The sequence below is a fragment of the Taeniopygia guttata genome, chromosome 3, assembly GCF_048771995.1.
Source record: "Taeniopygia guttata chromosome 3, bTaeGut7.mat, whole genome shotgun sequence".
NCBI lineage: Eukaryota > Metazoa > Chordata > Aves > Passeriformes > Estrildidae > Taeniopygia > Taeniopygia guttata.
This window is the reverse complement of record NC_133027.1, coordinates 16,924,961-16,942,604: the sequence shown is the minus strand read 5'-3', so window position 1 is coordinate 16,942,604 and position 17,644 is coordinate 16,924,961. Positions and strand designations below refer to the sequence as shown.

Here is a 17,644-nt window from a genome sequence, read left to right as displayed (position 1 = left end):
ATTAGAGTTCTGTTTAAAGTTCTGCCTTGTTTTTTCCTCAGTTTGGTTTTCTCTGTAACCTGAAGTCAGCTGACTACCACTCCTCCCTTGTGATACATGCTTGGGCACTACGGTCGGGCAATCTGCCAGCTTTTAAAGGATTTACAACACCAAAAATATACTCCTCCTTGCTACTTGACACACTTAGCAGAAAATCACTACAATTACCTCCTCTGACAGGAACATTTTGGTTTAAAAATAACACTTTCAACAACATTCTACTCATGTCTGTGCTACACATTAAATACTTTTCCATTGCGAATACTCTTACAGTATTCCATATGATGTATGTTATTCATCTAAATAATAAAATAGTTGGGTTTTGGAAAAAGTTTCAAGATGTTAGACTTTTGAGATTCTGAGAAATAATGCCCTTCAAATGAGGTTATACCTAGTTGTGTTGGCAAGACTAAACTTATAATCAGTTTGTGGCATTACTGTGGCTTTAGCAAATGGATCACTTCCTTCTAGCATGCTGAGGACCTAGGATTTTTTTCATACTTGGGCCTTATTAATGTATGTTGCTGCTGTAATTAAAAGAACTTGGTCTGTGTACTACATCTGCCAGTCAAGTTTTCAGTCACCTCCCTGATGGAACATAGTCCTACAGGTGTTTTGACCATCTGTCTGTTAAACGAAAGGTTTGGAGGAACAGCAGACAAAAGAAACTGTTCTGAAGTGCTATTCCAAATCTGGACTTCTGGATTAAGTGTTAAAACTTGCATCATCAGCACATTCTGTTCACAAGAGGTATTTGTGCTGTATTTTTAGAGTGTAAGAACAACTTTCTGAGAGGAAAGAGCATTCTTTTTTTTTCTGGAGACAAGAATTTTAAGATAGAAAAGATATTACTTTTAAGAAGTTGCAGTGCTTTGACTTGGTACATCCAAATTAGTGAAAACTTTTTTTTTTTAATGTTTTGGTGGACACTGCTTGTCTCTTGTGGTGTAAGGATGGGGTTCCAGCATCAATTTAAACTACTCCAAGTTTTTGTTGCTGTGGTTTTGCATAAACATTCCTGTTTTTTCTCTTGCCATAGATACTAGCATTCATCCAGTTTATGGTTTATTAGGTGAAAGAAGTAGATCTATAGAAGATAAATTTTGCAAAACAAAGTTTCGCTGGACATTTGAGTGCAGGTTAATGTGCTTCACTGCTGTCTTTTTCTGCCCTGTGCTGGCAGTAATATTCTGCAGTCATCCGAGGCTGTTGGAGTGAAACCCTGAAGAGACTAATTCCCAATTTAATCCTCTGAGAAGTCACACAAGCGCTTTTGTCAGCAGGGAGGAGTGTGTGGCAGGGGACTGAACTAGGGTGGGATTTCCCATTTCAGAGGCAGCAAGCTGTGAGGGTGGTTTGCTTGCCTGCATCACCACTACACCACACCCGAAGCAAGGTCCTGATTGTCTGTCCTCTTCCAGCTGCTGCTGTGCTGGCTCAGGCGTTTGCTGCTTTCGGTGTCGTGGTTCCAGGCCTTCATATCTGACAGCTAATGGTGTGATTGTGCCTTAACGTGTGTCAGCCAAAGCTTATCATCAGCTGAGCCAGTAATGCATCACTATTGTTGAAAGGGGAAGGTCCTGCTTCCCTTTTTTCTCCTGCCTGTGTGATGCACCCCTTCCCTCCAGCAACTATTTCACTTGTAGGGCCATCTGTGAACCTCTTCACAGTTTATTAGATGGTGAAAGAAGCTTTGCTGGCAATAGCGTAGCAGGTGGTTTTCTGCAGGTGGTTTTCTGCTGCTGTTGTGATTTACGCTTGGGGAAGAGATGAGCTATAGCAGCTCATGGCTGGATCACAAGGAGGGAGGTCCTGCTAGTTGTGTTGAGCTTTTTAATTTGGCTCAATCAACTTTGTGAAACCATACCTGAAGTTTATGTTCCTCAGTGTAGTGGATGACTAAAAGGAGCTAAGGAACAGACGTTCTAGCTGCTCAGCAGGTCAGGCAGGGTGGCAAGGACCAGCAATGGGGGCTGCATTTGGAGAACAGCCTCACAGGAGCCCAGTGGTCATCTCCACTCAGGGTGGGGAAATGCTGTTGCTGCTGGTTGAGGAAAGCTACTGACATTTCATTAACAAAATTGCCATTACACAATTTGATTAGAAAGGAGTGTGCACCACCTGTTAGTTCTTCACTTAAGAGACTAATAAGCAGAGCTTTGGAACCAAGGCTGTTGGGCAATATGATTTTTCATATTGCTGTTATTTTTCAGGAATCATTATAAATTATTCTGAGACAGTTTCAATCATGAAATGCACTTTTTATGCTAATCCTGGGTTTAACTAATTTTTTTCAATTAAACTGAAAATTCACATAAGACTGCTTAAAAAAAGAGTACACTGTGACTGTAAACTTTGCAGTAACTAGCTTTTAAACAGAATTTTAGTCAACTTCAATAGATACACATTACATAACATGAAACAAATAGGCACAGAACTGGGAGATAGCAGGTGGGCTTGTGAATTGCTATAGGTTCAAAAGGGACATTAAATATTTGTAGACCAAGAAGTTACTAATCTATGTAGCAAGATCATAGAGGTCCTGTGCACATAACACTCATCAGCAGGGGAGAAAATTGCCTTCAGTCCTAAAGTTAGTGTCTTTTCTGTTTGTAATGTTAACTTATTCAGATTTAATATACTCTTTAACAAAATTGGTTTGGAGAAGAGGATATGGGAAGGCATTTCTAGCTTAGTCCTATGGGAGACTACCAGTGTGCCTTAGTGTGGAATGGGTATGTTGCCTTGTGAGGATATGTGTTTGTTCAATGCTTGCTTGTTCTATTGTGGATATCTTTTAAGATGTTGGATAAGAGGAGGCGTTGGTGTAGTGGTGGCTTTTTATTGGTATCTGTTGTTAAGTCTCGTCTTTTGCTTATATTTTATATATATATATATATATGCATGTGTATGTGTATTCAAGAAAAATATCAAATAATACTGTCAACCACTTAGCAAAACCAGTTTTTAACAACAAAGATGCATTATTTGTGTGCAACTAAAATTTGAACTATTTTTATTTATTAGTATATAAAATAATTTCTATTCATCCCTCAGTAATACTGTTTTTGAAGGGTATCATTATAGAAATATAAGTAATGTGGCTTCAGTTCTATGTATCCACTCATCATTCTGTGATTTTTCTCCCTATCATGTTACCTGATTCAAACTCCTCCAGCAGAAAGTCTGTGTTTCAAAAGTAAAATTTACTTAAAGCTTTAGAATTTTGAAAAAAAAAAAAAAAAACCTTATGCCATTCAATGGAGGCTTAAAGCTGTTCAAGAAATGGAGTAGTTGAAGAATGTACAGAACAAACTCCATGTGAACTTGTTGATTGTATGCTTACTGCCATAACATTATTATTTGTCAGTCACATCTTGAACTTACAAGCCTGTTAAATGATTGAACTGGTTTTTGTTCTGTGGAGCATTTCAGGTGTGTAACTGCAGGTTGAATTGCTTAGGTAGCATAATACTGATGTTATTTCAAATCAGAAGTTGATTTGCATTTTAATTTTATAATAAAGATATGAATTTGTTATCCTGTATATTATTTTGATTTGGTCTTCATTTTTTTTAATGCAGGTTTGTTGTTGAAGGACATATTCCATATTTGAATGTTTTCCAGCATTTTCCAGAGAAAATGAAGCTATGTGGACTTGATCTTAAGATCTTTTGTGTAGAGGTAAATTTTTTTTCTTAAAGGAAAAGTTAAAAACACTCCATTAAAAACACTCCAACCAAAACCTAGTTATTTAGTGGTATTTTAATTATTTTGGTCACTGTACTAATAAATTTATTAAATCAATTGTTATATAATAGGAGTCACATTTCACAGTATTGGAACCTGGCAGAAACTAGTGCACTCTGTGACTTGGAGTGCTTTAATCTTTAACCAGTCTTATTAAAATCATTACCTAAGTTAGAATGAAATCAATAAGTACTTGTGGAGAAAAGGGTATTCAGAACTGCTCTCAAAACACTCAGAAATAGAATTTAGCTTCAAGTGTAAGAGCCATATATTATCCCTTTTGGTGCTTATTTGAAATATCTATTGAATTTTTTTAAAATTACATATTCTTATAATGAAATATGGTTTAGATGCTATCCCTTGTTCAGTTCCTTGCTGTACTGGTTGAAATATGTCAAACCTAAAATATACATGAGGGGATACAGCTCTTCTAGGAACTGAATAGTAACAGTCTTGAGTGAAATTTAATTTCCCTTATCTAAGATTTTTATGTATTGTAGTAACAATTGCCCAATGACATTTCTGTTGCAGATAAAAATTTATTACGGATTTTTGAAGTGTGCAAATGAAATCTTAGCTTTTAAGAGCAGAAAGCAGCAATTCTACCAAGCCCTCATTGATGATGTTGCAAGTAACATTAACTTTCTCCAATATGTAGCTTATATTCAGCAGGTCATGAGTTGTTCAGGAGTTGTGCCTTCAGAAGTATTAGCATTTATATTATTTTTTGTTTTATGTTACTGGTTTCCTGTTTGGATAAATGAGAATTATGACCTCTAAAAATCTCTTAAAATAAATTCTAAAAATCAGGAGTTGAATTTAATACAAAACCTCTTGATTTCTTTTTCTTAGATATTTCCTTAGCAGAAAATATGTTAGGGTATGAAATACGAGTATAAACTTGGTTTTAAGTCTTTGTCCTTCTTTACCTCCATCTTCTGGATGAGTTTTTGTTTTATGAATTGCAGCTCTAAAGCTTGTACCGTACCTCAGAGTGGGAGAACTGGTTTACCAAGAGGAGATGAGTTTCCTTTGGAGGATCCTACTGTTTCCTTTTGGGATAGGGCTGCTCCCTTCACTTCTGAAGCATAAGTAGATATTCACACTAACCAAGTAATCTCTTAACTGTGTTTTCACTGAGATATATAGGTACAGTTCTGTAAGCTTACTATACTATTTGTTTTCCAGCCATTCCATTATTATTGTGGCTTCCTCTTTTTAGAAATAGCTGCTCCTTACTCTACCTTCAATGTTACTTTAGTAAGGCATCCTTAATTGTATTTAGTTTTAATAGTTTTTACTACATCATGAGGCTGATAATTGCAAAATCCTTACTAGCGCTTTCCTAAATCTCATGTTTCTCACTGCAGCACTGAGATTACCAATGTCTTACTGTGTCTAGTTTTGGCATCTGAGTTTTGAGAAATTCAAGAGAATGAGGTTATTGTACTGGAGCAGAAAGTGAGATTGTGTAATACTCCATTCTGAAAATATACCTTACATTCTTTTCTGCTTTGCTCTGTGTTGAATATTTTTTAGACAATGATCTTAAAAACCTTTATGATATTATGGCTGTTATAACCAGGCATGTAAGTTGTTCTAGTGCCATTATTTGTTGTACTTCAAATTTGGTGAATATAAGCTGCAAACATGTTCCAAAATATCTATAACTGACAGGACTATTCCATATGTCTCCTTTTTAATTTTGAACAGATTTTTAGTTCATTTATTTGTGTCCTATGCATCCCAAATTTGAATCAAGAAGTAATTTTGTTACAATAACTTGAAGGATTTGAAATCATACTAAATATCGCTTTACCAGTTAAGTGCAGATGGAGCCTAACTTGATGAGGCTCATCTTGTATATAAATATTCTCGGTGGCTTCAAGAGTTTTTTAGTAACAATTTCCCACATAGCCAAAATATGCTGGATTTGTACAAGGTTGAAGTTGTTACAGGTGTTAGAAAAGTAAATGCAACATTATTATGAAGTGAGTCATCTCCTTTCTGTGTAGTGGCATGTGTGTGTATACAATGTACAAAGGGTTTTTATGACTTGTTACTTAGTAGTACTTTTCCATATGCAAGGAATGGGACTAGTTTCAGGCTTCCCAGCTGTGATAAATTTCTGTGTTGTGTAATTTAGGAGCGGATTCTGTATCACTGACAGTTTTTCCCTGTGTTGCATCCTGTTTAGCAATTAGAGGTGATTGCAGCATCTGCCATGCAAGGAGAGGCTGAGGGCTGGGGGCGAGGTCAGTAATGTGTATGAATGTCTGTCAGGGAGGAGTGAGGATGGCATTGGGCTTTCTTCTTGGTGGTGTGCAGTGGAACGACAGGAGACAACTGAAATATAGGGCACAAACTGAAAAACAGGAAATTCCATTTGAATATTAAACGTTTTCACTGTGTAAGGTGATTGAGTGCTGGAGCAGGCAATCCTGGACCACTGTGGAGTCCCTGTCTTCAGAGGTACACAAAACCTGATGGGACACAATCCTGAGCAGCTTGCTGTACTTGCTCCTGCTTCAGAAGAGGTGTTGGGCTCCATGTATAATCTCCAGAGGTCCCTTCCATCCTCAAGTACGCCTTGCATTCTGTTTCACATTTTCAGTGTAGGTGGCAGAGAGGCCCTTCATACTGTGGTAGTGGAACAGCTAACAAGAAGGACATCATTCTTTGTTCTGCTGAAACTGAGCTTTATTTAAAATACCTGCCGCGAAGGTATGGTCGTATCTGCACAGTTCTGTCCAGAGGTCTGGGAGCTCTGGGCATGACTGTCTCATAAAGAGAAAAGGAGCCTTCAGCTCTCTGTATTATCTTTAATCATGATGTATAACTGTTAGACAGGTGTCAGGGCCTAGCTGGAGATAAGTACTACTCAAAGGTGTTTTCTGAAAGATAAAAATACTTTATAGAAGATCTTTAAGAAAAATTAGTTATTTTCCATATGTATTTATCTTTCCATCGCTCCAAGCCAGTTTTCTAAGATTTACTTAATTAATCATCTTATTTTTCCCTTCCTCTATTATATCAGGTATCTGTTAGAAATAAGTCCTTGGAAAATAGGTTTTACCTAAAGGTACAATGAGAGGGTTAACAGGGCAAACAGAAGCAGCAGCAGCAGCAAGATGCTCCTTTTTGTTCAGAAGGTCTAACTTCTCAGTACAAGGAAGGAAAAGCTAAATTTCCTTTTTCTAAAACAAGTATTTTTATTCCATTCAATTAAATTATTTTTGTATGTATGCAGGTAGAATAAGATTAAGTTTTTGGTTTTGTTCTGTGCAGGAGGTCAAGGGTTTTTTTTCTTGTATTTGCAAATTGTTTAACTACAGTAGATCTCTGCTCATCTTAAGGCTTGTACCAGTAGCCAGTACATCTTTGATAAGTGCAGTCATCTTTTCTTCTTTAGGTGGAAGTCACCTTTGTTCCCTTTTTAATGCACATAGGATATCTAGGATTTTAGGATATCTATTTCTTTTAAAACCTATTAGTGTACGAGTTAAAATGTATTTGTGAATTATTAGTAGTATATATAAAGTTTGCTGAATAATTTGTTTTCAGCTTGTATTATTTTATTGATATAATCTGTCCTCCAGCTGCACACAAATTTCCTCTTTTATTTCTGCATGAAGTAGGGATACTTCTTTAAGATCTTTAAGATACACATCCTCCACTTTGTTTTTAGGGATTTATTTTTTTCTTTATACAAAATTGATTCAGTCATCCCTTTTGCCTTGAACTATCAACAACTTGTCTTTGCCATAGGTCTGTCTTGCCATGCGTTTCTGACTTGGGACTGTATACCAAATTATCTTTCAAGTATTATTTTCTTGTGCTTAAAAGTTGTTGTGCTTTGCTGCCTCAAGTTTGCCTTTAGCTTTCATTACTTTTTTATAAAACACATTATTTTTCTGTGTATTTTACCTTTAATGAATTGTAAGTGGATTTTTTTTTTAATGTCCAAAAGTAACGCTTTGTTTTCATTCTCACATTCTTCACTCACACACAAATTTAAATATATGTGTATATATAGGTAAGCAGGTCACTCCCATGGATGTTGGGCAACATGATTTACTAAAGTACTGAAGATAACAACCGCGTCCCTTTGGATATGTGCTGTGTGCAGCAGGATAGGTGTAGTCTCATAAGCATCTTTCAGATCCTGTTGTGCTAAAGAGCTTTGGAAATGGTTGTTTCTGGATGCACGACTATCTGAACTTGGCAGAGAGCATGATGTGTGGCCTCAGAGAAGTTCCCTTCTCCAAGTCTCTTCTCCAAATTTAAAAGAAAACTTTAGGAAGAAACAAGTTAAAAATACCTCTTTTTTTTCCCCCAGGGATGGGGAGACCTGGAGAAAGTAGAGCTTGGTGGGTTAGTTGAATTCTTTTCAGACCTGTCTACCAACTTGTTTCTGAAGACAAAAGGAATGGGTATTTCCTGAATTATCCTTACTACTACTTCTTCTGCCCTGGGGTGTGGTCATGGAATGGCTTCTCTATATAAGCCTTTCTCCATTCCCCCTCCCCCTTCGCCTTCCCTTTCTCTTAGGTGGAAGTGGCTGCACAATTCTTAATCCACATGTTTTAAAGGGCCACTGAATGTTTTAGTGTTGACGATGTTGTTGAAACACCTTGCTGCCTAGGAATCTCTCTCTTAAAAATATTTCCTTTTTTGTTCTGTAATTCAATTTTGTTCTCTCTTTTTTGGGTTTTTGTTTGTTTTTTTATAATCCAGAGTATTGCTGCCTATAACAAGGAATGTACTTACTTAAAAAGATTTGACCTTGCCAGCATGATAAAATTACCATCTATGCTACTTTTTGATTGTCTTAGAATAGCTTTTTTTTTGTTTCTTTTTATACGTCCAGCTTCCAACTTAGATTAACAGAAGCACTGTTTAGTTTGAATTCTGCTCTAATTTGCCTATTTCTGTCCCTGGATATTTTGATTCTTAAATGACTCCTAGTGTTACTCGTGATACAGAAACACTTTGCAAACTTCCAGCTGAGAATGGTGTTAGCATTCTTCCTTACCTTTGCCTGTGGAAAATTCTTGAATGAATTCTGGTAAAGCAGCAGAAATATACTCTGCTAGTCATAAACCACTATTATGGACAAGAGAAGTAAATAATGAACCTCAAAATTACATGTCATGATTTTTTTTCCCTTTTATCCCACCTAACTGGAAAGTTTCTTGTTCTTATCTTCTTGCTGATACCGTGTTTCCTTCTGGCTTAATGGCTTATCATTCTACATTAAAATTTTGTTTCTTTCTGTTTTGGATTAGGCCAGTAGCTCTGGGCAGCTCATCTGTGTTCAGTTAAATAAGGACTTTTAATTAAATGCTCCATTGTGAACTGATGTTAGCTTTGATGGAAAACTGAGCAGTTTGAAAACAAATGTTTGCTGCTCTAGAATTCATCCAAAGCTTTCCTATCCCTAAAGGTTTTGAAGTAGATGCTATAATGTGTTTATAAAGTAGACTGGAATCTTCAGCTCTTTTAAGAATATGCCAGTTGAGCATGAAGTGTTTTATTCTGTATGATGCTTTGGCTTCATTTTATTTGTGTTGGAGGAATGCATGCCTTGCTCTTATGCATTTACAGACATACCCTCCCTAGCTTGGTTTAGTAAATTTCTTTCCTCTTTTATTTAGGAGTGAAAGGCTTCCCTGAGAAATTGAGAGATGATCATTCTTCTCTATTCTGCCTTGAAACTTTCCAACTCTTTCATTTCTTCTTTTACAGTATTCTATAGTTTGTAAATTTTTTTCTTCTTCTCTTCCATTTTTTTAAGTGTTGCTTGGTTTTATTCTTGGCAGCACTTTGGTATCCATATTTCTCTAGCACTAATCCTTCTGTCACCCGTCTTTCCATGTCAGCTTCAGTCTCACTTCTGTTGATGATATAAGAGGTCTGATTTCTGAGATTAATTTGCCAGGCTGCTCCTTGCCTAGCAAATCAAGCATGCTTCTGTTTTGCTGCTTTGTTCTTCACAATGCTCTTTCCTGCAGAGCAGCTCTTGAGTTTTGATTAAAGTATGAGTTACATTCTTCCAGTGAGACTTAGTGGTAATTTTTATTTGGGTCCCTTTTAACTTTACTTTGAAAAAGGAAAAAGGTTTTTCAGATCAGTTTCTTATGGGAGCTGGAGCTTCAGTCCACTCTCTCCTCTCCTCTCCTGACCTTACAATGGTTGCTTGACTGACAGGATATTTTTAGCTTCTGTTTTTCACATTGCCATAGTATTAATTTGTTCAGGATCCATGCCAAGCTAATCATTCAGCAGTTCCTGAATCTCCCTTTTTACATTTTTTTTAAATACTGCATATTAAAGTGGAGAGCCTTTTGATGTTTAGAATTTCTTAAGATTATTTAAAAAACATTTGTGTTTCAGAGAACTCAATTATTTCCTTGAAGCTTCTTCTTTGTAAATTATCTGGGCCTCTCCTTTGTTAAATACTCCATTTTATCAGATAGTGGTTTACTTTTTTGCAGACATAATTTTTCTCTTCCTTACATTTGATTTTAATGCAATGGATCAGTATTCTTTTTCCAGTTATAGCACAGTCTTGCTTTTCTTCCTATTTCATGACTTACCTATTTACTTGTGGCATTGAAATTCAAGATTTTTGGGTTGTTTGGGTTTTTAAGTTTCCCTGCTGCTTACAGCTTAGCCACCTTTACATTGTGTTTCATTGCAGAATAGCTACAGTTTCTTGTCTTTTTTTTTTTTCATCCAGGAGATTGTCTCTGAGCACTGCAGTCCAGTGTCCCCCCATGCTTCAAAAGGGGGGTCTTTTTTGGTGGTTTTCCCTTTAGCCAATTATCCCACAATAAAAAGAGGAATATGGCAGATCTGTCTGGGAGTGTAGTGACCTACCAGGACTGTACTTGGAAAGGTCTACTTGAGAACAAGTTTTAAACTCAGGGCTTGTATCCTTGTGCAGTACCACCCAGTGTGGGACTTGTCTTCCACATTATAAATGACATGTAATGTTAATCATTTATGTTACCATATGATTATATGTTCCAGAGTTTTACTATTGCAAATTGGTCAAACATATGGAACCTCACATTAATATCCTTTTTCTCATTCTCTTCATTACAGGCAATATTACAATCAGAATATGGTTGATAATACTTGTACCATATAAACACTTTGTGCCTTGTGACCGACCAACAACTCAGTAGCTCAGTAAAACTGCTTTGAATTACATGGGGATGTACCACAAAAATGTATGTGAATCAATTCAGCTTTGTTCAAGCATAGTAAAAGCCATTTTGTTTTGTAAATTTAGCTGAAAAGTTGAAGTAATTTAAGACGCCTCCTGATTTTGATTTCCCTGTGAATGTTGGGGGCAGAAGAACTGTCAGATAGCCTGGAGGAAAACATAAAAATGGAGGGTTTCTCATGGATTAAGGAAAGACAGTTGCTCTGTGATTTGCCAGTTACCTGCCATATATTGCCAAAAGAAGGAATTGGTTAGTCCTTAGCTTTCAAGCATAATGGCTCAATTGTAGAAATAATTTGGCATTCAGTCCCCAGTAATTTCTAATAATCTCTACCAGCTTGTTACAAAGTGTGAGGGGGTTTGTGTAAAATATGCTGCTGGGATTGGTTGAATAATTTAACTATCTTCTGACCAGAAGTAGCATCAGTATTATGGGTTTATTGCAAACTAATTATTTGAATTTACAGTACTTAATAACACAAGGAAACTATCACTCCTATATCTAAATGTATTGCTTGGTTTATTCTCACTATGACTGCTTTTAGCATCACTAAAAGTGTAGGTACTTGTCCTCCTCTTCAGGCCAATGTGTCCCTTTAGTTTTCTCCTGTAATTCCTTGATTTCTACCCTAAACTGGCTGGAATGTGGCTGAGTGCTTTCATATAGCAAATGATAGTTCATTCTTTGCGAATGTTTTATATCAAAGATGCTATTTATGGTACTCTAATTTCATCATCTTAAAAGCAAAGGATTAGAATTTGCTTCATTACAGAGTTTGAGTATGTGAATAGAAGTTCATAAACTTGAGAGTATTTCTTAAGTGCTAGTATTTCTTTAGTTGTGGGTGTGGATTTAGTCTCCTAATTATAGTACTCTCCTAGGAGGGACAGCTGAAGTGAATCACTGTTCTAAGGCTTTATGTTTCTTGTCCCACTGTCTAAGGAGTGAAATTCTCTGTATACTTTTGTATTGTGAATATTGTGTGAGGTCATTGTTCTGCAATTGTTATTGTGGAAATGATTTATAATGTTTGGTGACTGTTTTAGTGTTGCTAATTTGGTAGGTGATAACAATGCTAGTAACATGTTAAGTAATTTTCTAGTCTAAAGATGGATTTTTAAATAAAATGGTCTGCTGGCCATTTTTGATGAATAAACAATGTAGGAAAAAGTAAAATGCATATTGATGATACATGCAAAGATTAGTTACACAGGCAGAATGAATTTTTGAAGAAGAATGAAAATTTTGAAAAGAAATTCCAATGTAAACAATGGTATACCTGCAAGTTCCTAAGTTTTCATAATTCTATTCAGTCTTTGCTTTTTTTCACTTTTCCTCTCTTTTTTTTCTTTAATAAAATTCTGAATTCTGTGTGAGCAGTTTGGAATAAGTCAAACATTCCCCTTGTTGTATCTACTGAGATATATAATCTTGGAGCTTCATAGTTATGAGAATACAGATGGAGAAATACTGCTTGAAATTTCTCAGACTTCATTCTTGTCCAACAGCTAACATGAATGTCTGTATTCTAGGTGAAAAAAATAGTATTTAGTAAAGAAAAATTGGTTTGCAGTGTTCTCTGAAAGCTGGTGTTATCAATGCTGCCATGTTCATGTACCAGCCTAAGTTGAAATACCTGTGTGGTCTTAATGGTACAGGTTCTGTAATCCCATTATAATGCAGTTTTTGAACACACAGTTGTTTTAGACCAGCTACATTAGAGTTATTTTCTAATAACTCCTGACATCTAATGAAGAATGGAGGTGAAAAAAAAATTGTTAATGTATGAATCTATAATGTACTGTATCTTAAATACTGTATGAAGTTTTGATTGGGTATTTTGCTTTTCTTACACTTTTGTTGCAGAAGAACTGAGAGGTACAGAGAGTCACAACAAGGATTATCAAATAGGGACAATTTTCTTACAAGAAACAATATTATCTACTTATCTTTCAACCTAAAGAAGAGGTGACTAAGAGGAAGATGTGGTGATAGTTTGTAGAACATGTTCAGGAGGCAATTGTTCAATGTCTGTTCCAGTTCAAGGACTGGGAGGTGTCAGCAGAGGTTCTGGTTTGCAGGTTCAGAATCAAACAGCAGGAGATGTGGCTTCATAAGTTTTGTGCGTAACTGGTGAAACTCCTTGCCTTAAATGATGCTCTGGATGTTAAAAGGGCCAGATGCTGACTGTACAAATGTCATGGAGGAATAGAGATCTGGAACAAAAGAATAGTGAGATCTCAGTGCTGAGTCAGCCACAAATGGTATGAAGCTGGACAGATGTTTGGTAGTGTTGTGGCTTGTTTGGTTCCTCAGTTCCTCTGTGCACATTTTGCTTGCTTGCTTCTGGGTGCAAGGCTAAATAGATTATTTTGATTGATGTGGTACAGTCACTTTTTTTTTTTTTTTTTTTTTTTGTTCTGGGGTTTCAGTTAGACTTTCAGTTTGTGGGTTTTGTGTTCTGGGAAGACTTTTTTAAAGATCGTAAAACTTCATTTTTCATTAACTAGTTATCTTAGAACAACTCTTTTAAAGTCATAGTTCAAGCCTTTAAGTTAAGTGAACTAAATATGGTCTGATAAAGTTTCACATTTAGAGATCTCAGAGTGTTTCTTACTCAGCATGAAAAATGTTGAGGAATGATTAAATGGTAAAAGTATACAAAATCATTACATAAAATGGGTATGTTTAGCCCACACCAAAGAATTCTAAGCAATAAATTTTACACATTTTTCTTAAGCAAAACTTTGCTATTTGAAAAATAGCTTGTCTTTTTCTAGTGATCTTTGGGTTTGTTTTCATGGAGGAAAACAAACCCTAAGGAATCGCTTGTTTAATAACTCACAATGTAAAATTCCTTACTGTTGAGTAGTAGTGATGTTCCCAGTGCCAGGAGGAAGCAGGAACATTTACAAGAAGCCTGGTCTAGAAATGTGGCAAGAAGAGAAACATGAAAAGCCATGTAGGAATAAATAAATTCTAGGTCATGGGGGAGCCATCCTGGGCTGACAGGGACTGCTGCTTAAGGGGTTTTGCACTTCACCCTTAATATTTCTGAACAGTCTTCAGTCCTGTGCAGTCCTCTTTGGGCCCTAACAGCAAGTACAGGTCTTGAATTGTGAACAGATTAAGTTAATACTCTATCTTAATTTCTTTGAGTACTGATTAAAGTTTTACGATTGCACATATGAAATTTAGGAATTACTGAAGAGAACATCTCAGCCTTTAGCTGAGACTCTGTAAGTGCTCTAGGGAGTAGTCATTACAATTTCATCTCATATTGTTTCTACACTGAGACAGTATCTTAGTTCAGCATACAGGAAGTAGTGAGCTGCTCCGAATCTTTTCCTTTTCCTCATTTAATACAGAGTTCAAGCCTGCATTAGTACAAACCACATGAAACCAACTCAATTGCAGAATACTTGGTCCTTTCTCCTCCTTTTGTGCTGGTCATTCCCCTGGTCACAAGACGGCTGCTCCTGCTGGGCTGGGCTCCCAGGGCTGGTGTGCTGCTGTGTCCCAGGGTGGACAACTGGGACAAAGACACTTGCCTGAGGGACTGAGGTGGGTTTGTGTCATAGTCATGAAGAAACCTAAAGATTTTCTAAATGCTGTAAAATGGTGCCTGTATTTATTTTTCTTTCCACAGTAGCTTTCTGAAAGGATTTTGTATCCCTTAATAATCTGCCACTGGCTAAAGCACGTCTTCAAGTCATCACACAGCTCTTAGGAAACTGCTGACATATGGATTCTGTAACACTCTTAGGTTTTGGTGGATTGCACATATATTGTTTTAGTTTGGGTCTGATTCAAGCAGAGTAATTCCTGACTAAATCTGTTCATGAACTCATAAATGCAGGTCAAAATATTTGCTGTTTTCTTCTGGAGAGTTTGAACTGGAATGTTAACAGCTTTCTGCTTCATAGAAAAGCTTATCCATCAGACTGGCTTTTAGACATGTTCTTCTGTTTGCTGAAGTCTTCCTCTCAAGATATTCCAGGTATAATGTGTAAGAGCTGCTTTTCCTGACTAAAATTGGAATGACTTTAATTGCCATATGAATTATTTCTTGTTTTCATTGGTAACGATTTAAAGAATTCAAATTCAGACAGAAGCTGGTCATTCTTGTTTATTAAAAAAAATCTTTAGAGAAGGATAAAATTCTATCTATACAAATTCTGCTGATTAGCTATGCTGCACTTACTTTCCCAAACAAGGAGGGATTCCTGCTTTGGTCTGCTGGTGTTTTGAGCCATCTTGTAATCTTAAGTATTTTGAGGGGGGGTCTGTATCTATCAAAGGGGCTTTTTTACTTTGTCTAGCTCTGTGGTTTTTGTGCACCTTAGCAGGTGCATGCTGGACTTGTCCAGGATAGAAAGTAGTGCAGAATGAAAAGAAGCAAGGGTGAGGCTTTTATTTGAAAGGAAAAAAGCTGAGGAGGAAGTTCACTGCTGAAAGGGTTATTGTAATCAAGTTTATCATGAGAGCTTGCTGTTGTGTAACAGAAACTCTAGCTTGTCCATACCTGTCTTTAAGCATTACTTAATGAAGAACGAAAACAAACCTACCAAAGTATATATGAAACAATAAAATTTGTTTTCTAAACTCTTACAGTTCAATACATTATGACAGTTCAGTTCCTTATTGGAATCCTCAGTGTATTTTTAGAATGACTACATTTTTTAGAAAAGTGATACTTGACAGAGTTTGCTTGTGAGCAGGAATAAGGTAATGCTCAAGCACGTGTCTTTCGTGGTTTAATAATATTGAAACTCATTTATTCAAAAACCACTTTAACTAGGAATCATGTAATGAAAAATATGTCTTCCTCTGAAAGTAGCCCATTAAAAAACCTGTTATGCAGCCAAATTTTTTTTTTCCTAGTAGAGGAGGACTGTATTAGATGTTCAGTTGAGTTTTTTCTTTGTATGTAGGTTGCTGGCTCATCCTCATGCCATCTTGAATTCTTCAGTAAAGAGTGCCTGTATCAGTTTAATGCAGTCTAATACCCTTCCACGTATTTTTTTTCTCTCAAAAAGGCATAAGCTTTGTTTATTGAGTAATTTTCTAAAATTAATCTTTTTGCTGTATAAAGGCTCTTTTCACTTGCTGTACAGCAATGACCAAGAGGAATTTGGGATTTTAGGATGTAGTAGTTGTTACAGCTGAAACAGTTTTAAAAAGGAGAGAGGAAGTGAGAGCCTGCCAGTGGGATTTCTATGATTTTCAAATGGTATCCCGACATTTTTTTCTTCCCTTCTGCCTATTTGTTACCTGACAGATAACTTTGGCAACCTGTTTGCCTGTCTTTCAGGTGGACAAGTTGATTTCCTTTTATTTTTTCCTTCTGCTTGATAGCAGGCTTGTAAAAGAGCAGCTTTACTTGTGTGCTTGGTCTCTTTGTGTTTTCTAATGCAAGAAGTTTCACGAGATGCATATTTCTTTGCAGTTACCTAAATGGAGTTATAGCAGTTTCACCTGTCTTCTTGTCATTTGGTTTCCTTTTAATAATTCCAGGCACACCCTCTGGCTGTTACATCAGCATCTGTATGTGATTCATGGATATCAGGGTTTGGAGAAATGCTCTCCACTCATTTAAATGCTCTTCACTCATTTAAATGCTATCCACTCATTTTAAATACTAATTTGAGTATAAATTTCACAGTTACTACAGTCCATGTGAAAATGAGCTCACTGAGTCAGACGTGGGGCACATGGGGTCTGTTCTGTTTCAGATGTGACTGAGGAAAGGAGGCAGGAGCAGACTGCAGGGGTTCTTCCCTGTCCACTTTCACACTCGCCAGCAAATCACAAGCCTAGGGTGTTTCAGTACAGCCGAGTGACAGTGCTGACAGTGCCATGGAATCTCAAGATGGTTTGGGTTTGGGTTGGAAGGGACATTTAAAGAGTCTCTTCAAACATTGCCTATGTCTTTTCTGTATACCTTTGCTCTGACAAAGAAGGCTTTCCTGAAAACACTGCACAGAATCTAACCATGTTACAAAGTTGGCTACATTTGTTTTTTCCCAGCTAGGTTAAATGGCAAAAAAAGTTTCAGTATTTCCTATTTTTTTAAAGTTTGTATTCATCATAATATACCGTGTTAAAGTATCTTTAATTTGTGTTTGATGGCTATTGCATTAGTTTGTGGCTGTTCAGGTGTGATGGTGGTTGTGCCTGAGAGATAGATAGAGGTCAGGCAAGGGGGAAAACCAATGTTGTTTAAAAATAAATTGGCAGTATTTGCTGGTGTAGGTTTATAAAGGAGGTAGCCAGATTAGTAGTACTGTAAGAACACACAGAAAAAAAAAGAAAAAAACCCCATTAATGACCATATTAATGATCTGGTATGTAATGATTGGTCCACAAGGTAATTTCATTCAGTTTTAAATACTAGTTTGGATGTAAATTTCACAGTTAATACAGTTATTGTCTCTACTGTCAAGTCTTTTATGCACTCTGCATGCACTGTGGCTGCTGTCATCCCACATCAGGCTCATGCTGCAGATGACCAGATATATCTGAACCAGTTGAGCAGCAGAAGCAAAGGAAGGTGAGCCAGGTGCCACAGAGAACTTGACTGCTCTGCTCATTGTTGGTACCTGATTTTACCTTATGTA

The 17,644-nt window shown here is 36.6% G+C and overlaps 1 protein-coding gene across 4 annotated transcripts in view; it reads left to right on the top strand.

Moving 5' to 3' along the window:
- TAF1B (TATA-box binding protein associated factor, RNA polymerase I subunit B) overlaps positions 1-17,644 on the top strand; it is a 45,053-nt gene that overhangs the window by 10,525 nt on the left and 16,884 nt on the right. For all 4 annotated transcript variants that reach the window (XM_072926371.1, XM_002196259.7, XM_072926370.1 and 1 more), the window contains exon 8: positions 3,624-3,723. In XM_072926371.1, the coding sequence (XP_072782472.1) occupies positions 3,624-3,723 (100 nt within the window). The remainder of the gene's footprint in view (positions 1-3,623; positions 3,724-17,644) is intronic.